This window comes from Xenopus tropicalis, chromosome 6, assembly GCF_000004195.4.
Source record: "Xenopus tropicalis strain Nigerian chromosome 6, UCB_Xtro_10.0, whole genome shotgun sequence".
NCBI classification, from domain to species: domain Eukaryota; kingdom Metazoa; phylum Chordata; class Amphibia; order Anura; family Pipidae; genus Xenopus; species Xenopus tropicalis.
In genome coordinates this window covers 100,567,549-100,590,179 of record NC_030682.2, presented here as the reverse complement: position 1 = coordinate 100,590,179, position 22,631 = coordinate 100,567,549, and the positions used below count along the sequence as shown (strand labels likewise).

Below are 22,631 nucleotides of genomic sequence, written 5' to 3'. Positions count from 1 at the left end.
AAGTCACGATACTGAAGCTTGAATGAATCCGAAACTTTCGTACTCGGCGTGACAGTATGATTTTTTCGCGACGGCGACAAAAAATTTGCAACAATTTGCGAAAAAGTCATGACAATTAGCGAAAAAGTCGTGACAATTCGCGAAAAAAAAACACGCCGGCGACGAAAAAAATCGCAAAATACCGATCATTACAAAAAAAACGTATTCGGACACTTTCGGCCCGTTCCTGCATTAGTAAATCTGCCCCTAAGTGTATGCATTTGAAAATGTTTATATTTGTGTGTTTTGTGAATTTTGTTTTATTGTGTATTGGTTAGGACAAAAATATAGAGATCATGTTTGTCAAAAATTGTTTGCTTCAGTAAGCAGTAGTTTGTTACAAAGGCTCTTCAAAGCACAGATCATTAATGGTTATCTCCACTCTTTATTCTTGCAATTCTCTACCCATATACTCTAATATATGATATACCTGCAGTAGCAGTTAGCCAAGGAAGAGAAATATGGAGATAAAAGTAGTTTTCTTTTCACACAACTTTGGTCTGGAATGAAAGTAATTTTAAAGAAGAAAGTGTAAACCATCTTTATTGATAAGGGTTAGCTTATTAAATTACTCTATATGTGTATTATTGCATCCATGATGTTCATTATTTTTTATACACACCCAACACCATCACAGTGATGTTCTTCCATAGGTGTAATACTTTATACTGTCATTGGTCTTGGAGACAATTAGATTCCACATCTTATCAATCCATCTGTGTGACATAAATCAATAAAACGTAGAATAATGGGCAATGTAATGACATTTACACACAGAAAAAAGTATCAGGGTAATGTAATAAAAGTTGTAAATTTTGTACCAAGTCTAATAACCCATAATAATTAATCAGAGGTGTAACTAGACATAGAACTTCAGCTTTAATAACCCCTATTGTTAGAAACATTTTAGTTGGCCTTCTTTTTTGTTTTTTACAGTTTTTTTAAAAAAAAATATTTGCCTTTTTGTTCTGGATCCTTTTAGCTTTCAAATAGGGGTCACTGATCCTTGCAGCCAAAAATAGATTGCTCTATGAGTCTAGAGTTTAATTGTTGTTGTTACTTTTAATTATTTTCCTCTCTATTTTGACCCCCTCTTCTAGTCATCATTATTCAAGCCACTGCTACCTGCTTATATTCCAGACTGGAGAGGTGCTGAAGACAAATCTAAATAATAAAAGAAAACCCTACAAACAAACAAAAGAATAGAGCTCTTGCAAATGTTCTCAGAATATTGATGGTCTGCATCATACTAAAAGTTAATTTGAAGGCGAACCACCTCTTCAAGTGCCTGAACCACTTCACCATTCTATTCATTTTTTCAGACTCAAACCAGGCAAAACTAAATCTTGTGTTTTGAGATGATGTTTACTGGGCCACACACCAGTTACAAAGATAGATAGATAAATAGATAGATGATAGATAGATAGATAGATAGATAGATAGACAGACAGATAGATGATAGATAGATAGACAGGCAGATGATAGATAGATAGATAGATAGATAGATAGATAGATAGATAGATAGATAGATGATAGATAGATAGATAGATAGAAAGACAGACAGACAGATAGATGATAGATAGATAGACAGACAGATGATAGATAGATAGATAGATAGATAGATAGATAGATACATAGATAGATAGATAGATATTTGATAGATAGATAGATAGATAGATAGATAGATAGCTAGATAGACAGATAGGTAGGTAGATAGATGATAGACAGACAGGTAGGTAGATAGATAGATAGATGATAGATGATAGATAGATAGATATTTGATAGATAGACAGACAGATAGGTAGGTAGATAGATGATAGACAGACAGGTAGGTAGGTAGATAGATAGATAGATAAATAGATAGAACGACAGACAGACAGACAGATAGATAGATGATAGATAGATAGATAGATAGATAGATAGATGATAGATAGATAGATAGATAGATAGACAGACAGATGATAGATAGATAGATAGATAGACAGACAGATGATAGATAGATAGATAGATATATATTAGATCGATAGACAGATAGGTAGCTACATAGACAGACACATAGATAGGTAGATAGATGATAGACAGACAGGTAGGTAGGTAGGTAGAGAGATAAATAGATAGATAGATAGATAGATAGATAGATAGAATGACAGACAGACAGATAGATGATAGATAGATAGATAGATAGATAGATAGATAGATAGACAGACAGACAGATAGATGATAGATAGACAGACAGATGATAGATAGATAGATTTATTTACATAATATCGAGAAAGAGATACATATCTTTGCTTCTTAAGTCCCGATTAGATTAAATGGGGTAGGAAAGGAAACTATCTAAGTACTGCCTATTCTAAAAAGCTCAATAAAATATACAAAATAAGAGTCTTAGCTATTGAAAGGGCAACTGACTTTCCACAATACATGACGCATACATTATAATAAGGAAGATGTACACAAAAAACTACCAGAGGGCAGGAGTAAGAATCTTTTACGTTGACTGTGGAACAGAAAAAGAACATTTGAGGGTGTAACCATTGTTTATGTTTATGCTTACCATTTTTAGCCACAATAATCATAATAGCTGCATATGAGACACACTCTTGTTAACCAGGCCACCAGCGAAATCATTTTTTTTTCTAAAGTATATTTTAATACATTTTATCAGATACAATATGTTGCTGTTAGTTTGTTTAAAAAAATAACATATAAACAAGTTTATTTTAGTACTTCATTCAGTTCTGTAACACAAATACACTGAAAAGTCTTCTTTGCTTTGGAAAAATATCTCTACGTTTCCCATCACTTAACAGTAAAAGAAACTTAGCATGGGGATCTATATGTGGTTTCTGGAAACCTTGTTGACAGCAATGCTGCATCACTGGGTGTAGAGAAATCTATTCGGCGGTTGCTTAAAGTTTTTCATTTTTATCTTCGGGTCAAACTTTTGTCTTCAGGTTAAGCTTGCAGAAGGTAATGAAAGCATAGTTGTAGGAAATTCTAACCATTGTTATATGTATGAATATATCAAAAAGTACAATGTGCAAGCAAAAAAAAAAAATGTAATGAGTCCGTAATGACGTTAAATGATAATGCATGCTTTGTACATTTTTTTTTAATAGTCAAATACTTTCCACCTCCCACCTTTAAGTTACAAGACTGGCAGTCATTCCCCCTACATGGTATCCATCCCACTCCTGGTGACACCTGCTGATGAAATGGAGAATTCAAATAAAAAGACATACAACATTTTAATGAAACACTGTAATGGCTGTGTGGCATTACAATAAAAACACACATTTCTTATTGCCAATGTTTCCAATCGTGTTATTTTCTGCATTGTTTGACAAATAGGAAAACATGTCAATAACATTAGTGTCCGCTGTTTGAAACTGATCTTCAACAAACGTTATAAACCAGGAAATTTCAAGTAGTTAGTAATGTGAAAATCATGTACAAATGCAGAATAAGAAATTGTTCTGTGATATTTCCCTTCATCTTCCATGCCATGTTCACTAACTAAAAACGAAATGCACAATTCGGTCTTCGAAAGCAAGCGCTTGGGATATTTGCAATCAGTAACTAGATTCTTCTTCAAGTATCCAGTAAATTTCAAAATGTACTTAAAAACTAAGGAGCACTTGGTGGCCAGCAACCAAATTACAACAAATGTCATTGAGTAGCAGGAGCATCATGTTGAGGGTAGAAATGTCTGTTTATCCTACATTTGTAACAAGGCAGTGGAATGAAAGTAGAACAGAGTCTTTTTTTGTTCAAAGATGGTTATAACATTTAAGAACAAACTCATTTGTCTCCTAGTTTTGTAAAAAGACATCTTCTCTGAAAGCAAAAGAAATATTTTAGAAATTTTCATCCTAAAAAGTAAAAACAAACAAACAGAAAAAAGAAATCAATCCATCAATCATTGCACTTATTAATAATGTGTAAACACGCAATGGCTGTGGCCATGACAATTCCTGAGAGCATGAAGCATGAAGCAAAAGGAATTGTTGTGGGTCACTTTCCATTATAGTAAAATGTAATCATGGCATGCATGACACACTGGCATGGTTATCACACAAAAATGCAACACTTAATGGTTATTGCACTGACCAATTATGGATTTAGAAAATAATATATATCTTGTATGACCTTTGTTGCTCAGCAAAGTAATAGTACAACTATAGGCGTCATTTACAAATGTACCTGTGTGGGTGCTCTAAAATGGACCCGGCAGACTCTCCAGTGTTCCCACAGAGGGTTGTGTCACTAAGGGGCATATTTATTATGCTGTGTAAAAAACGGAGAGAAAATTCGCCACACATCGCCAGGCTTCGCCTTTAAAAAATGGCGTAAAAACGGCGTAAAATCGGCATAATTGTTTTACGCGTTTTTTCTTCCACCGGAACTTATGGAAAATAACGGCGTAATATCCGGCATTCCGAAGGCGATCTTTTCCATTTATTTTACACAGCTTTTTCGGCGAATTAGTTTTACACAGCATAATAAATACGCCCCTCAGTGCACCAACCATGCTCCCAGTTAAATGCCATTTTGTTATGCAGCAGTTATGCAACAACTTCACTGAAAATTCTACACACAATTTGGATGTGATTTGAATCAAAACACAAGCACAATTGCACCCTTTTTGATGCATCAGACACAAGTGTGGTGGACACAACAAAAGTGTGGCTGCAATTATGCTGGAATTATTGGAAGAAATCACTGCGTTTGCATTTGTAAATGACCCCTTATGTTTTTTAGATATTTTGCTCATATGTTTGCGCAAAAACTGTTATAGACAAGCACGATTTTTAAAATTTTTCATGATTGGCTACTGGTTTTAAGACCTTATGAGAACAATTGTGACTGCTAGCACACATATGCAGATAAATAACGCTGTTTGAGCCAATAAATTTTATTAAACGCTGGTAGAAACCTAAAGTGTGTTTAAAATAGGGTATATTTTGCTTCAGAAAAAGATTTAGGAAACAAAACATTACATGTGCCACTGACCTTATTTATTTCCTGAACCAACCAGCCAAATTATCTCTTTTTTTCTGGAAATCATACTGCTATCGTGGAAATGCCATTGTATTTCTTGCACTAAATCTTATCTTTTCCAGATAAACTTGCATCTTGGGCCTTTAACTGGAGAACTACTGCAAACTTCCTGTTTAATCTACAGAGAAGCTGTTGGTTTCTTATCAAAGGAACTCTCTTAATGGATGTAAGTGTTGGCAATAATTATAGGCTTGAGTTAATATTTTCTATTATATATGCAACTTTAATATAAAAATCTTTTCGCTTCAATGTGGCCAGCCAATAAGTTATATACTCAGCAGAGTTGAGTTAATGTCTTATGTTGATCAAGGCACCAATACAGAGCTAAGTGAGGGGGAAATCTTGATCTATTTGTCCATCTACTTATCTGTATATCGATTCAATGTGGCCAGCCAATAAGTTATATACTCAGCAGAGTTGAGTTAATGTCTTATGTTGATCAAGGCACCAATACAGAGCTAAGTGAGGGGGAAATCTTGATCTATTTGTCCATCTACTTATCTGTATATCGCTTCAATGTGGCCAGCCAATAAGTTATATGCTCAGCTGAGTTGAGTTAATATCTTATGTTGATCAAGGCACCAATACAGAGCTAAGTGAGATCTACTTATCTGTCTATCTATCAATTTACTGACCCTAATAAGCTGTTAAAGCCATATTATATTGAGTGATGCATTTGTAAATGCAAAAAAAGCATGCTTTGCAAAGACATATATCTTACAGATGTTTCACTTCAACCATAATAACATATTCTAACATTTCAGTGATGACATGACTAGAGAGTCGCTGTTAAGCTGGGAATTTCAGAAACAAGTAATACACTATCAATAAACAATAATACCTTTAACAAACTGACAATCATAAAAAGCTTTACTCAAAGAATACAACAAGCCCATATGATTTAACTAAACATTTGCAGAAAAAAAATAAAAATCTCTATTTCCCCTTTAAATTCATTCCAAGACAACTGCACATGCAAACTACTAGTCACAATTCTAAAAATGAATATTCAGTGAATCTGTAAAATGCCATTAGAACTAGAGCCTTATATCTATAATAAAATACAGGATGAGCCAAGTCAGCATATGGATAATGATATCAGCCTACTGTTAATGCAGTGATGCAGTTAGTCATGATAAATAAATAAACATCCAGTTATATTTGCTTACCTTGAGTTTCTTTTCATACCCTAGTTGTGTTGTATTCTGTTTCGTGTTTGCTTAGAGACCCAATGAGGCAGAACCTGTAATGTTACGGCTATTTCACTCATTATGTTTGCATAAAATGTAGCCAATACAAAAAACACATCAACATGCAATTAAAAAAAAAATACTAATAGAACAGAAGAGTGTTTTTAGATATATAAGTGATTTTAATGTGCAAAGAAACTAGAAAGAGCATGTAAACAAGCAAAGAGGCACACTTATTACGCATGCAATACAAACACAGATCCACAGAGAAATACTCAGTAATACAACATCCAATGGGGGCTTTATGGCTTTGCTATTATGTTAAAGAGTCCTAGTTAAAGGCATTCAGTAGTATTTAAAAAAAAAACTGATTGCATTAAAAAGCATGAGCATCTTACAGTTTTTTTTCATAAAATCATTTTTTTTAATTCAATAGTAATTCATATTAGATCTATTTTGTTTAAATATTACTTTTCTGTGCCTGAAATATGCAAGTTTGAGTTTACGTGCTGGTATGTCTAATGCATGCCACTCCTATGCTGTGAAACTCCCAGCATCCAAGTGGGCTAAGGATGATACAAGAGGCAGTTGCCACCTACTAGAGGCCAAAGACATGGACATCTCTGGGTTAGAACATGACAAACATTTATATAAAAAGCATAACTATATATGTATCTAAAAGTCATTCATTAAATACAGGATGAATACAGACGCACTATTCTATGCATATCAAAAATTGCTAATAGTTTCAATTAATGAATAATTATTATTCAGCTAAAAGCAACTACTTCTACATTTGGAAGTCAAAGTGGCTTTGGGGTTCTTTATTTGTGACAGCTGTATGCCCTGTTTGAAAGCCATTAAAAAGGACTTAAAAAAAGAAAAAATGGTCAAAGAGTTCATGATAAAAATAAAAGAGAGAAAAGTATGAAAAGTTAGGGGAAAGGGGATGAGTCCTTAGGCAACAGTCTCCATCAGAAATTTATTGATACTGACCGCTGGACAGCTTTTTCATGCCTGGACAGCCTATGACTTGTAGTGGGGACATCTTCAATTTCATCAATGTCACACGTGTCTGCAGCATCCTGCGAGTAGCTATGCTTCATAACCAGGATGTTTCTTCTGTTTAGCGGCTTGACAGGCTGGCTTTGTGTTTCTGATAATAAGCTAGCATCTCTCATACTCAGGTTACTACGACTGCCCTTAATGCTAGAAATTTGGGATCCACAGTGATGGTCATGAATGCATTTTGAAGACGATCTCCGTAATTTATGGTAATTTTCAAAATCATCTGCAACATCTGCCAGGTCAGCTGTAGGCTCTGTGCCTCTGAGAGTGCATAACTCGTAATGTGGGGGCTCGAACACCTCCTGAAACACTGTTTGGTCAAAGTCTGTTTTCCTTTGGACAAATTTTTTACGAGGTTGCTTGATCTGTACTATAACAGATATAATAATGAGGATGATAACAATGCAAGAGGAAACCCCAATCACCGTCCCACTTGTATTGGTAAGCTGGTCCAAGAGATTTGATTTTCTTTTTTCTAAATGAGAGGATATAAAAATGTAAATGTATTACTAAGAATAAATGTGCAGAAATGCCTACATAAAATAATTATTGCAGAGATAGCTGTGACAGAATTTGCTGCTGAAATAAAATCTGGAAAAGAACTATATAATATATATTTACAGGCTAGTTTTAGTATAGGCAGAAAAGGTCATATCCTAGGTAACAAGTGTTAACAGAAGAAGCTAACTATTCTGATGCCCAAAGTAGCAAAGACCTGTGGCCTCCAACTTCCATTCTGATGCCCAAATTAGCAAAAATCTGTGGCCCCCAACTTTTCACCCCTTGCTCTGTTGGTGGGGAGGTTTTCCTTAAGTGTAGGCTGCACTAGAAGGACTGCATTGCATATGTTTCCTTATGCGGGGACTATTTATCACATATGCAGGAGTACCACCAAGACACCTTTTATTATTTTCTTTAAAGAAATCAGGAATGTCCAACCTTTGCCCTCAAGCTATTGCAGAAATGCAGCGGTGTTCTGTAACATACCAGGTAGACCCAATCTGTTAGTTAGGCTGCACTGATAAATATCTCTGCGATTTGTCACTCATCTAGCCTAGATTCCATATATTTCTGGAGACAGCTCCTGATGCAGTCTACAAACACTGTGCTTCCCCAATAACTTTGTGCTGTTATGTATTGGTTTTAATGAAGATTAAATATAGTTTTTAGAGAGTTAAATAATTTATATATCTATTAAGGTTTATTGTATGCAGTGTTCTTTTACCATGTCAAGTAATATCTCCAGAGTCTACGAAAATGAGAATAGAGAAAAGCACTGCAAATTCTCAATCACAGGCTTTCCTTACTTTAGTTACACTGAGTAGGAAAAACAATAGTTTTCTGAAAGCAGTTCTACTCTGCAGTGTTGCTTCTTTCTGAAAGCTCAGACTCAGGCACAATGCACTGAGATGGCTGCCTACACACCAATATTACAACTAAATATTCATATATATGTAGAGAACCCTGTCCCCTGTTTCTCAGTCTGTGACATCATCCAGCCTAGCTACAGACCAGAGAAGGACCTGATTTGCTGGATGCCCCAGTGCCCGTCTAGGAGAGGCATGCTTAAGGTTTGGAGCCATAAATCTAGGGGCGGGCCCAGCAGTTTATAAAGGGAGCCTCTATTGTTTTTGCCAGTGTTGAAAGAGAGATCCAGAGTGAGCAGCCAGTACAAACTGTTGTGAGTTCAGACTGCAAAGAGAGAAGTCTGCTGGGCTGCTGGTGATTACAAAGGCCTCTGTGGAATCTCTTTGTGTGTCCCCTGGTGAGAACAGGTATTGTACGTGGGAGCAGCCACAATTCCATAGGGTAAGGTTCTTTGGGGCAAGTAGCGCTACCTGGGAGACTTAAGAGCTCTTGGGGAAGGGACTGAACTGAATAAAACGGTTGCGGTCTATCCTGATCCAAGTTGGGACTGGGAAGCTATAGAGACTGACTGTGCCAGCAGTGGATAGACTGCACAGGTCCCTCAGAGCAGGATACTCAGTTATCCATAAAGTTGTTTATTTCCATTTTCAACTGTTATATAAAGTTTGATATTGCTGCAAACTGTGTGTGATTATTCCTAGTGGAAGTCCCATGAGGTGTGTTCCTCAGTGTCCACTAGGTGGAGGCACTGCACTATTTCCCAGTTCCCAGTATCTAAAATTCAAGAGAACAAAGAAATCTCCTGTTTCTAAGTCTATATACAGCCCAAGTGAGTGTGCCAAGAAAGGGTTACATATATTTATTGGTTTAACAATAACATTTAAAATGGTACAATCAATTATTTGCTATGTGAACAGTGGAATATAGTAATAAAAACTATAACCTAAAAATTATGAGAGAATCCTTTTAAACCAGGCGACAAAGGTAACATAGGTACGCCTATGTTGATGAGAACATGTACATTATAACCTTATTTCAGAAGTACTTGGTTAAACATATAACAATAACATTTACTAACTTACTGGCATTGCATAATGATATATTTGTTACCTTTGCAGTGATTTTCATCCCACGGGTATACACAGTTCTGAATTCCATTGCAGACCAATGTATTATTAATACACATGTTACTATGACAAAAAAATGAATTTGCTTCACATGGAGCTAAAAATAAAGCAAAAAAAAATGTCAGTACTCATAATAAATATATTTTGTATAAATCAAAAAAATATGCAATAAAAGGTACAATAATAAAGCTTCCTAGTTTCCCAGCATGCATAAGGCAACGTTTGCTCTTGATTTAGTAACCAAACAGTGGGTGGCATGTAATAGTGCCATGTTTAAAAGCAATGGGCTTCTGCACCTAAGAAAACTGTGTATCTAAGAGAAACCATAGGAAATACTTAAGCCTAAATATTGACCTGAACCATAAATGCGCAAAATCACATCAAAGAACATGGAGAAAAAAACAGAATAGCAGGAGATTTGGAGGCTGATTTAATAACTAGCATTCATTCTTTACACATGATACTGGTGCATATTACTTGCTAAAGAGCTAACAGTTTTAGAATTAAAGTATTTGACTAGCAGTCTGGGGGTTTATTTAGTTTGTCAGTGCAGGCATTGTACGGACCTGCAGCAAACAAAAAAGACAAACAACAAATCATTAGGTTAGAAAAAAAGGAAGGTTTGGGGTCCAGTAGTAATGTATTTTACATCCATACCTCACTAAGATGTGTTGGCAAGTAGTGAATGGCAAGCTTTCTGTGGTAGTTGGAATAAAGGATTCTAGAAGCCAGCAAGAAGTCCCATTACCATATAAAAGCAACAAGCCATTTCTTCCCAAAATCTGGGTCATGAGTAGTGATGAGCAATTTTTTTTCGCCAGACATGGATTTGCAGCAAAATTCCGCATTTCACCATTGGCAAATTGCTTTGCAAGCCTTCTACAAAATTTTGCCATAAAAAATTTGTGGTCAGGACAAAAAAAGGAGCAGCTGCGGCAAAAAAAGGCATGGTCACGTCAACAAAGGACGAGGAAGTCAAAAAAGTTATGTGGTACCCTCGTTTTGCCCATTTTTTGGCCGTTTCGCAAATTTTACAGCTAAGCTAAACAGGACAGATTGAGGGTGATTCCTTCTACATTATAGTGTGGGTGACATAATATTCTAACTGCTTTAAAATCAATATTATTGTTTTTTCCTTATAACAAATAGTTTTCAATAACTCACACAAAAAAAACAACATTATAAATCATTAACTAATATGATCACTATGTACTTTTTTTATGTACTATGTACTATTTGTTTAAACGGTATGTTCAAAACGTGCCAAGCATACATATACAGTTTACAGTCACAGAGCAGTGCCATAACCATATGAAGGGACGAGCCTGAATGCTAAGAAGTATACTTATCATGCTGTGTAAAAAGTGGAGTAAAATATCACCAGTGATGTTGCTCATAGCAGCCAATCAGATGCTTTGCTTTGGTTTTCTAACTGTTGAAATCTAATTGCTGATTGGTTTCCCTGGGCAACATCACCAGTAATGCTTCACTCCACTTTTTATACAGCATGATAAATATACCCCTTAGGGGGGTATATTTATTATGCTGTGTAAAAAGTGAAGTAAAACATTACCAGAGATGTTGCTCATAGCAGCCAATAAGATGCTTTGCTTTGGTTTTCTAACTGTTGAAATCTAATTGCTGATTGGATGCCCTGGGCAACATCACCAGTAATGCTTTACTTCACTTTTTACACAGCATAATAAATATTCCCCTAAGTGTTGTTATACAAGTCACGGAACACCAAGGTGACTTCTATATCCTCCTATTTTACAACAGGGGGAACATTATTTATTATAATACACAAGTTTCAGTGAGTCAAGTGTCTTAAACTGATGACATCACTAAGCACTGTTTATAAGAATATAATTCACAGGATATTCATGGTTTGTGTGTATTATTAATAGATAAACAGTTCCTGAACCAGAACCATAAGTTAAACCCACAGAGCAAATAGTTTAATAAAAAATACTGACACATTTCTGGCACTGATAATAACCAGCAAGCTCAGGCCACTGCAGAGGTCAATGAGAGTAGGAATTTGCATGAAGGGTGTCTTTCATGGTTAAGGAATATCCCTGCCATTAATCTGATATTATAAATATATATGTATATACAGTTTGAAGTATTAGCTGCTATTCCAATTTGGAATCATAATAATTTGTATAATGCCAAAAACTGCAAATAAATGTTTAAAAAGGATAATTTGAAATCATTTTAAATGAATTAAAGTAATGAGGGTAAGTAACTGAAAAAGAGATACTGAGAAAGACTGGAATTGAACCAAGAGTGTGCTTGCCCTTTACTTTCCATTTGCTTGAAGTGTATTGAAGAAGTTTCTCTGCTATATCAAAAGGTTTTTGTGCAGGTGTCACATTCCAGCATCCTTAACTGAACCAGGACAGAAAAACTACCGACTGGGAGTGATCAACAAGGATGGAAAACATCTGACGCAGAGATGCACAGGAGTGAATGGGAGACACAGACCTATGTAGTACCATGCCTAAACTTGGGCTAGGCAAAAGGGGCAAGTGTCTAGGGTGGGGTGATTGAGGTTGTCTTGGACGCTCTCTTTTCTATAAATTTCAATAAATTACAAAGAAGGGTTATAGAAAGAATCATTAGAATCATTAGTGGGCCCTGTGGTGAAAGAGTGTAGAGTGTAATGCTTGAATATGCTCAGTATAAAACGAGAGAGATCTGCGAAAACTGGTAGACCTGGGGGTTAGCTAAACAGAGATTGCAGACTGAGTCAGTTTTCATATGAGATATGGTGCAGAGTGAGAAGGACAGAGGATGTAAGAGATTGTCTTTAGGAATTCTAACAGAAAGAGTAAGGAGGTTGAAGGTCCAAAAAAAAGCTTTTAAAGAATAATCAGAAATATACAATTTAAGCCAGGACAGAATGAATTGCAGTATATTACAATGTATTATTACTGTATATACTCGAGTATAAGCCTATTTTTTCAGCACCCAAAATGTGCTGAAAAAGTCATCCTCGGCTTATACTCGAGTTGGGTGCCATGGGTCCCCCCAGACTTGCACCCTCTCTCCTTTGTGTGCAAATTAGGCCACCTGCAACCAGACCCTCCAGTGCCCTGGCCTAGGCTCCCACTAGCAATACTTATTTCCCCTTACATTTCCTCCGGGACTGGGTCTGCTGCCAGTTTGCCAATGCGCAATGAGCGTGGGGTAGTACTCATATTGTTTTTGTTGACCCTCTTCTCCGCTTACAGAGCTAGTTTACTGTTTTTCTTTTAAATAAATATTGAAAAACATATCCCCCACTGATGCCTCAATTAATGTAATTTTATTGGTATTTATTTTGATTATTAAAACTTAGCAGTAGCTGCTGCATTTCCCACCCTAGGCTTATACTCGAGTCAATAAGTTTTTCCAGTTTTCTTAGGTAAAATTAGGTACCTCGGCTTATATTCGGATCGGCTTATACTCGAGTATATACGGTACATTAACATTTATTTATAAAGCGCCAACATATTCCGCAGCGCTGTACAATAAGTGGGTTACATACATTGGACATACAGAGTAACATATAAAGCAATCAGTTACCGATACAAGAGGTGAAGAGGGCCCTGCCCAAAAGAGCTTACAATCTACAATGTATCTAGGGGAATGACTGATCAATTGAGCCACAGGCTGCACAGAGGTCTTATATACAGTATATGAGTGTTGAGAAGTGACATTTAGATTTTACTAGCTGAAAGCTCTTGACTATATATATCTGGCGAGATTTCATAGTGAGTGGGGGCTATATCTCAGCATTCAACCTGATTCCAACTGATTTGTTAGTTTTTTTAAATTATTTTACCCTCTAAGTGTTATTTGATTACCTGCTGGAAGGATCAAGATCGGATCACAACTTATGTCAAGTTAAAATAAAAATAAGGATAAGTAACAATACTGCAATAATTCACAGATGTTTCCAATTTTATATGGACCCTTTTAGCTCAACAAATAATTCTATGGAAACTTATTATATATTTTCAGCAGGTGTTTCAGTTTAAAAACAGAAAATGGGTGAAGATGCATTTGACTCTCAGTGTAAGGTTATTGAACAGTCTGGTAATGAGGCAAGACCAGCAGATGGCAGTGTCTGTCCGTGCATGAGTGCATTTTCATTGTTAGAATTCTTTTGCTGCATTTACTTAGTGCTGGCAGGCTGTAGTTTAAGTTATTCTTGCTTTTGCTGCAGCATGGCCTGTGCATTAGGGCAATGACAGACAGGACATTTTGTCAAGATTAATATTAGATACAGCAGGCAACAAAACGCCCCATGTTTCCTTTCTATTGGCTAACATGCGAATCGCCACTGGGGAAACATGAGTGGCACAAGGATACTGTGGGCAATTTCAGAAAGTAGTTGTTCCATGTATGTTTCCCCAGCAGCGATTCACATGTCACAGTGAAGTGGAAACAAGAGAGATTTAGTCACCAGGGATTAGTTTAAGTAATACTGAAATTACATGCTGCAATGTATATACTACAATATGTCTCTCCTTTCATTTCTTTTAATAAAATGGGATTATATCACATTTAAAATAGCCCTAAGGTGTAGGGGACTGCTGTCAATCCAGTTCCCAAAAATAGCTAAAGGTAAAAACTAAGAAAGCGTTATCAGAAAGGTCTATGTAAATACAGCCATAAGCACTCAGAAACAGAGTCCTCTATCAAAAGAAACACAGGATTTCTTGTCTCCTTTTTTGTAAACATGTTCTTAGGGTAACTCACTCCCCCCACCCTTAGGAATGTGTAATCTGAGCAACCAGCCTCTAGAGCTGCAAGCAGGAAGCTTCAGGTGGCCTTGATCAAGTGTATATCTCAGCCCCACTCTGGTACTCAGAGCAGCTCAGCATCAGTGCTGAGCACTAACACCGATCCAGAACCTAAATTTGCAATGCAAATACTATTTGGGAAAGAAAAGATCTGGACTTTTCAGAAAAGAAACTGTTAAATAGTAAAAGATCAATATTATATTACTAAATTGTATCTATCAAAAGGGATTCTTAGTAGATACACGGACTTACCTGGAATAATCTTTTTTTAATTTTTTTATTCTGACTAAAAGTCTTTTTATTGCAGTGATATTTAGCCTATAAAACATACATATATATACTGGGATTTCAGGTCTTTCTTTAAGCACTTCCCCTCTTTGTTCTTTGGGGTTCTGTATAAATAAAATTGCTCTTAAAAATGATAGGTATCATTGTCCTGATGGTGACACAAAAGGGAACACACTGTGAAAAAAACCTGCTCCGAATGATGGGATCTCCCATCGACTCCATTTATATCAATATATTCAAAATTTTATAACATATTTCCCCTTTGTCTCTTGTAATAAAAATGAAACTTGTACTTGATTCCATCTAAATCCATATAAGAGGATAAAAACAATCCTATTTGGATTATTTCATGTTTAAATTATTTTTAGGAGCCTTAAGGCATGGAGATCTAAATTATGGAAAGATCCGTTATCTGGAAAACCCCAGGTCCCGAACATTCTGGCAGGTTGCATACCTGTATTAGAATACAATATATTTTGCCACTTTAACACTATGGTGTTAGGGTAAAAATCAGTTAAGAAACCATTTTTAGCTACTTTTCATTGCAACATTTCTTCCTTGCTGGAATGTGTTCCACTAATTTGAATGGGTTACGCCAGGTCTAGAGTGATATTAAATATTTCAATAGCTTTAGGCATTAGTGTGGCATTCAAGAAACATTTTACATTTTCTTTTTGTAAGTAAAACATTTTTCGCAGCTATTTATACATTTCCCATTATTTGTGTGACCTACAGTAGGCTCTAGTATAGGATGCGTCAGAGTGTTAGATGATATATGACGAAGCTTTAAAAGAATATGAATAATCTAGAATCTACGTGCTTTATATAGAATCCATCATTATTAAACTGTTAACAAATGTGCATTCATTACAGCTGCTTCTTATGTTTGTATAAGTAACTTCTAGCTGCAGCTTTGCTTTAAGTAATCTGCTAAAAGAAAAAGCCTGTCCTATTTTGAAATACTACAATCAGTACTTCACTATTTAGCCTAATTACTAGAGCTTGTTTTAACAAAAATCTTTTCCCTGCCCTCCCTTGTGTTTCTAATCTTAAAACAATTATTAAGGGGCACATTCATGAAAACATAAGTTCGGGATAAATTCGGATTGGATACGATAATTTCTTAAGATCGCAAATATCACGAATATGCTTACAAAAAAATCCTATTAGTCACGATAATATCGTATTGGAGATCTGAAAGGCACAACATTTTCGTACCGAACGAACATAAACGGCAGGAAAACCTTTCTGACTTTAATTCTTCTGTGCATGATTTTGGAAGCCTCCCATAGGGCTCAATGGCACTCTGCAGCTCCAACCTGGCCCAAGGAAAGTCTCCCACAGAACTCAATGGCACTCTGCAGCTCCAACCTGGCCCAAGGAAAGTCTCCCATAGGGCTCAATGGCACTCTGCAGCTCCAACCTGGCCCAAGGAAAGTCTCCCATAGGGCTCAATGGCACTCTGCAGCTCCAACCCGGCCCAAGGAAAGTCTCCCATAGGACTCAATGGCACTCTGCAGCTCCAACCTGGCCCAAGGAAAGTCTCCCATAGGGCTCAATGGCACTCTGAAGCTCCAACCCGGCCCAAGGAAAGTTACGATAACGAAGCTTAAAAAAAGTTTAAAATGAAACTTTTGTACTCTGCACGACAAAAAGTAGCGTAAAATCCGAAAAAGTAGCGTAAAATCCGAAAAAGTCGCTGAAAATACGCTCAAAGCATTTGAAAGAGTGCTCGGAGCATTCGTGGATTAGTAAATCTCCCCCTTAGTCTCACTAATTTTGTCTTAAAAATAAATTCAAAACCTCTAAAGTTTCATGACAAAAGAAGGATTTTCAGGGATAGAGGAGGGACGTCTGCCATTGACTTTTGGATTTGGATTTTTAGCCGTTTAGATGCATAGTAGATCTCCAAAAAGTCCCAGCATTTTTTCCCTGCGACTTTTAGTGCTAAAAAAACGAACTGAGAAAAAAAAATCTGGCTAGTAAATGGGCCCCTTAGTATATTTTTTTTAGTACAAGGTGAGGTTATTTATGTTGAAGTTTAAGGGAGCTTTTTATTGCTCCTTCAAAAATTCAAAAATAATCCACAACCTTTTATTTGTCAACTATCAACTATTGGTCTGCTGCATTTGCCCTGAGGAACAGCAAGAAAGGAAATTACTTTAGACTACTTGAAATCCTCCCCCAAAAAGAATTCTAGTTGGAATGGCTTGTGCTATTTGCTTCTGGGATTTAAAGGCTATTCACCTTTAAACTAATTTTTAAGCATGAAGTAGACAATTTGCAATTGTTCTCATCTCTATGAATTGGCATTTCAGCAGTTATCTGGTTACTAGGGTCTTATTTACCCTAACAATGTGGCAGTGGTTTGAATGAAAGGCTGGAAGATGAATAGTGATGAACCAGGCATGGATTCGCAGCAATTTCCTGCATTTCGCCGTTGGCGAATTGTTTCACAAAACTTTCGCAAAAATTTTGTGCACAAAAATTGTTGCGTGTTAAAAAAAAGTCGTGGTTGCATCAAAAATAGGAAAAAAAGACGTTTGACAAAAACCGCGGCCAACAAAAAAGTTGTGCAACAAACGCATTTCACAGATTTTTCGCCATTTCGAGGATTTTCCTGTTGTTTCGCAATTTTTTCGGCGAAGTGAAACAGGACAGGTTCGCTCATCACTAAAGATAGACAAGGGTCTTAAGATGAATATAAGTAATAAAAAGTAACAATAATAATAGATTTTTAGCTGCTGGGCTGTTTTGGTTGCTGGGGACAGTGACCCCCATTTTCAAGTTGGAAAGAGGCAAAATAGAAAAGTAAAAAATTATAAATAAAGAAAAACAATTGCAAAGTTGCTAAGAATAGGACTTTCAGTACTAAAAGTTGACTATAATGTGAACCACCCCTTATAAATGGGTGTTGGTGCTTAGCGCTGAGCTGTTCTGAACACTAACACCCCACTGAAACGCAATCAAAGCAGTTGGGCACCTTTAGACAAATTGACACATACATCAGCTTTGATAAATGTGTAAATACTTTAACTCTGGTCGTGTGTTAGGCAAAAAGTTCAGGAACTTAAGCGTGGTTACACTAACTGATTACTCAAGCCTGGGGGTTCAAGCAAATCTGCCCCTCATATCAAATCTACCCCCCATTTGCAGGTTGTAAATTGATTTATTTGTTAGTAGGTATGACTATCACAACTTCAAATCCTACTCATAACAAATCGAGGGTAAACTAATTAAAACTTAAAAAGTAAATTAAAACTGGAATATTGACAGCAGATAGACAGCTATGGTGAAATTCTAAATGATGGGAAAATAATGAATAAAATAAACTGTTTGGGATAATGATAATATGATAAAGAATTCAAGATATCAAATAAAAGGTATTAAATAAATCTTTAAGCATTAATCAAGGGAAAATTCTAATATGCCTTACGCTCTTGAAAAGATGTGAAGAGCATCTGAAAACGACTAGTTCGACTGCCTTCATCTGCCCACATTCGGATTACTCCAAGTCCCGTGGAAAGCATCACGTCATTGGCAACTGTACTGCAAAACTTTGCTCTCAGGTCTTCCACAGAACTGCTCCCATCATACACAGCCACAAAATTTCGTTTGCACTCGTTTGAATTCTGCATTTCATAGTCCAAAAATCGCAAGTATATCTGAAAATAAAGAAAGTACATCTTGTGATCACACCATAGCTATTACACTTTGATTGAACATTCACAGCTCAATCAGCAAGCACTTCAATTATCTGCTATTCAAAGCAAACCTTTTATTAAACTAGGAACCCCTTCTATGCTTGATGAACCGAGGTTTTAAGATTTTGCCAAGACATCTTATTCTGAGAGCATCTTAAAGTGTCTACCATATTCATCAACACAAATCCATTATACAACACTTTTTGCTCCAGAAAACAAAATAAAACCAAGACAAATAATAAATGACAATGCCTTGCAAGACTTGTATGGCACATTTTGATTTATAGTTATGAACATCAGAAGATGCTTAATGAGCAATATATATAGTTATTCAGGAACAGCAGCACTGCAATGGATCAATAAAATTGCATAACGTATACATTATGTCTCCTATTACAGAGGGAGAATGTGACATTTTGGGAGTACTGTGTATTTACAAAACATTAAGATATTTGCAAAAAAAGAGTAAAATAGATAAAGTATAACAAATATTCACAAAATCATACATGTTGTTTGTTAGTTCCTGTATATAAGAAAATTACAAAAATTCTTTGGAACAACAGTATTGTGACTAAGGGGGAACTCTGACAGGCTTTCATTAATGTAGGCCACGGTTTTGTTATAATGTGTGCGTGTCATACGTGGATATCAAGTGTTTATAAATAAAATCCATGAAGGTAGCGCTCAAGATTCGTTTTCCTACAATAATTACAGTCACTCCAAATAAAAAGTATCCCCTACGTCTTTTTGCAACTTATTTTCAAGAAACCTCCAGCTTTACATAGTTTCTAGACATAGCACTTAAGACATTGGCCATCTATAGTATATCCTACCGACAGCATTCCATTATTTCAGACTATAGCCTGCAGGTTGTTTTCAAACTTTGGAGAGTTTTTTTGTAGATTGTTAGGCCAACTAAACATCTCCTCTGTCTCAAATAACCAAATAGTCCTTCCTTGGAACAATTTCTCTGCAGTTTATTTTTCCAAAAATGTGACAACTGTGTTGAACTCACTCACTAGACTAAAACTGTTCTGAACACTCTCTTTCTTCTCTCCATGATGCGATCTCCAAAGTATTGTATTGTCATTATTATTTATTTAAGGAATCCTGTGTATGTACAGAATGCCTTCTCCTCTTCCAGCACTTGCTGAAGTTGATGAACACCAAGGGGAACATCTATTAATACATGAACGCTCCGAGTGTTTGTTTGAACACTCTGAGCATATTTTCTGCGACTTTTTCGTACCTTGCACGACTTTTTCATACTTTGCAACAAAATTTGTGCGACAAAATCGTATTGTCGCGCCAAGTACGAAAGTTTTGGATTCATTCAAGCTTCGTTATCGTGACTTTCCTTGGGCCAGGTTGGAGCTGCAGAGTGCCATTGAGCCCTATGGGAGACTTTCCTTGGGCCAGGTTGGAGCTGCAGAGTGCCATTGAGCCCTATGGGAGACTTTCCTTGGGCCGGGTTGGAGCTGCAGAGTGCCATTGAGTCCTATGGGAGACTTTCCTTGGGCCAGGTTGGAGCTGCAGAGTGCCATTGAGTCCTATGGGAGGCTTCCAAAATCATGCACAGAAGGATCAAAGTCGAAAAGGTTTTCCCGCTGTTTACAATCGTTTGGTACGAAAATTTTGGATTGCCAATACGATATTATTGTGACTAATATGATTTTTGCGTAGGCATTTTCGTGATATTTGCGATCTTCAGAAATTATCTTATCCAATCCGAATTTTTCCCATTCGGGATTTGAACTCTTGATTTCATGAATGTGCCCCCAAGAGTTCTTGGTTATAATATAATTGTCATGTTTTTAAACTTATTTTGTGCGTAATGATATATCCAAAATATTCTATTGTGTAGCCTATCCTGCCACCTAATTTATTGCTCAGACAATTTGAATTTATTAATTTGCCTTAAACATGCAGTTACTTTTTGCTTTGAAATAAAATCTATTACCTTGGAGCGAGGCGGTGCACGAATATACCATTTGCAGTCTACTGCCTCATTTGCTGAAGCCTTTCCTTCTTTCACAATTTGCATGGATTCAATGATTCCTTCTGGGCCCCCCATTTCAAATTCACAAACTAGAAAAACAGAAAAAAACCTATTTGGATAGTACAGTAAATGAATGCCATTACTGAAACAATGATGTTGCCAACCTGACCACAAACCTGGTAAAGGCTTTAGAATTCCAAGGTCTTTAAAATCAGGATCTAAAGGAAAAGAACAGAGAAATTATTTTGTTAAATATTCAACTTTCGAAATGAAAAGGAACACAGTTACAAGTGATTTTATCAGCATCTGATGTATTGGATGTGGCCAAAAAATCATTTAAAAAAATTAATCAATTAATGATCAAATTAATGATGAAGAAACATAAAAGGTTATTCCCCAATGTATTGGAAAAGTGTATAATGTCATTACATAAAGATACAAGTTTTTTTTGAATGAAGATCAAAGAAACCTAAATAACATAAATGTAGGTGAAAACACCTCTTAATGTCCTATTTGATTACTTAAGATACATTTAGATAAATAACAGATGATTTGTCTGATTGGTAACGATAATTACATTATTTTAAACAAACCATTTCAATGTTGAAAATGCCCATAGGGTCTGGTTTACAGACTATAATTTTAAATGCCATTTCCTAGTCACTGACCTTAGCAACCATAAAGTGGATTGATGGTGAGGCTAGATGCTTATATTTCATATAATTAAATTTATTACAAATGTCACCCATTTTAGGACCTTTCCCTTGTCATGGTTTTTCATTTTAAAAAGTTCTAAAAAATTGCCTTCTATTGCCCCATTGCTCTCTTTGGGAATCTTGGTGTTTTTGGACAATTCTCATAAATTGTACAGGCAAGCACATTTATGGGCAAAAATCATGTAACATTTTACAATTCCATTAGAGAATTGAGCCACAGGATGTTGTTGGGAGTATATTGATTGAATTTGTAGCACAATTTTTTTTATCGCCCACGGCTTTTTTTTTTGGTCATTCGTGCTTTTTTTACGTGACACGCCCCTTTTTTTGCTGCGATCGCACCCAATTTGATGCGTGACAAAATTTTTTTACACACAACAAATTTTTCCGCAGCAAATTTTCACAGAAGTTTCGTGAAACAATTCGCCAATGGCGAAATGCAGAAATTAACTGTGAACCCATGCCTGCCGAAAATATTTCGCTCATCACTAGGTATGAAGAAGGGGGAGGTAACCCTGCACTATAGTCTCAGGGTGCACATTGTGTTTTTAATGGACAGACCATCACTAGGTATAACATGAGTAATATTTTGGAGGTAACTTCTACTGAAATTAAAGTAAAAATCTAATAATGGACTGGTATATTTTATTAAAGATAAATGTATAGTCCTAGGGGCTGATTTACTAACCCACGAATCCAACCCGAATTGGAAAAGTTCCGACTTGAAAACGAACATTTTGCGACTTTTTCGTATGTTTTGCGATTTTTTCGGCGTCTTTACGAATTTTTCGTTACCAATACGATTTTTGCGTAAAAACGCGAGTTTTTCGTAGCCTTTACGAAAGTTGCGTAAAATCTTGCGATTTTTCCGTAGCGTTAAAACTTACGCGAAAAGTTGTGCCTTTTTCGTAGCGTTAAAACTTAAAAGGTGCGAAGTTTTGCGTAAGTTTTAACGCTACGAAAAAAGCGCAACTTTTTGCGCAAGTTTTAATGTTACGAAAAATCGCAAGATTTTACGCAACTTTCGTAATGGCTACGAAAAACTCGCGTTTTTACGCAAAAATCGTATTGGTAACGAAAAATTCGTAAAGACGCCGAAAAAATCGCAAAAAATACGAAAAAATCGCAAAATACCGATCTTTACGAAAAATCGGACTCATTTCGACCCGTTCGTGGGTTAGTAAATCAGCCCCCTAGAATTGCAGAGGCCAATCCCTGAATTATAAAGATATATTTGGGGTGCTATTGCTCTGCATTAACATATTTACACACTCA

General features: G+C 36.1%; 1 protein-coding gene across 2 annotated transcripts in view; it reads right to left on the bottom strand.

Moving 5' to 3' along the window:
* Positions 1 to 2,286: 2,286 nt before the first annotated feature.
* neto1 (neuropilin and tolloid like 1) overlaps positions 2,287 to 22,631 on the bottom strand; it is a 71,922-nt gene continuing 51,577 nt past the window's right edge. Inside the window, exons 5-11 of one of the 2 annotated variants that reach the window (XM_004915261.4) lie at positions 20,817 to 20,858; positions 20,602 to 20,729; positions 18,374 to 18,602; positions 9,840 to 9,953; positions 7,290 to 7,836; positions 6,273 to 6,346; positions 2,287 to 3,879 (exon numbers count right to left, since the gene is read on the bottom strand). In XM_004915261.4, coding sequence (XP_004915318.1) covers positions 6,286 to 6,346; positions 7,290 to 7,836; positions 9,840 to 9,953; positions 18,374 to 18,602; positions 20,602 to 20,729; positions 20,817 to 20,858 — 1,121 coding nt within the window. In that variant the 3' untranslated portion in view covers positions 2,287 to 3,879; positions 6,273 to 6,285. Of the gene's footprint in view, positions 3,915 to 6,272; positions 6,347 to 7,289; positions 7,837 to 9,839; positions 9,954 to 18,373; positions 18,603 to 20,601; positions 20,730 to 20,816; positions 20,859 to 22,631 lie in introns of both variants that reach the window. The other variant, XM_002940474.5, reaches the window with a different exon arrangement.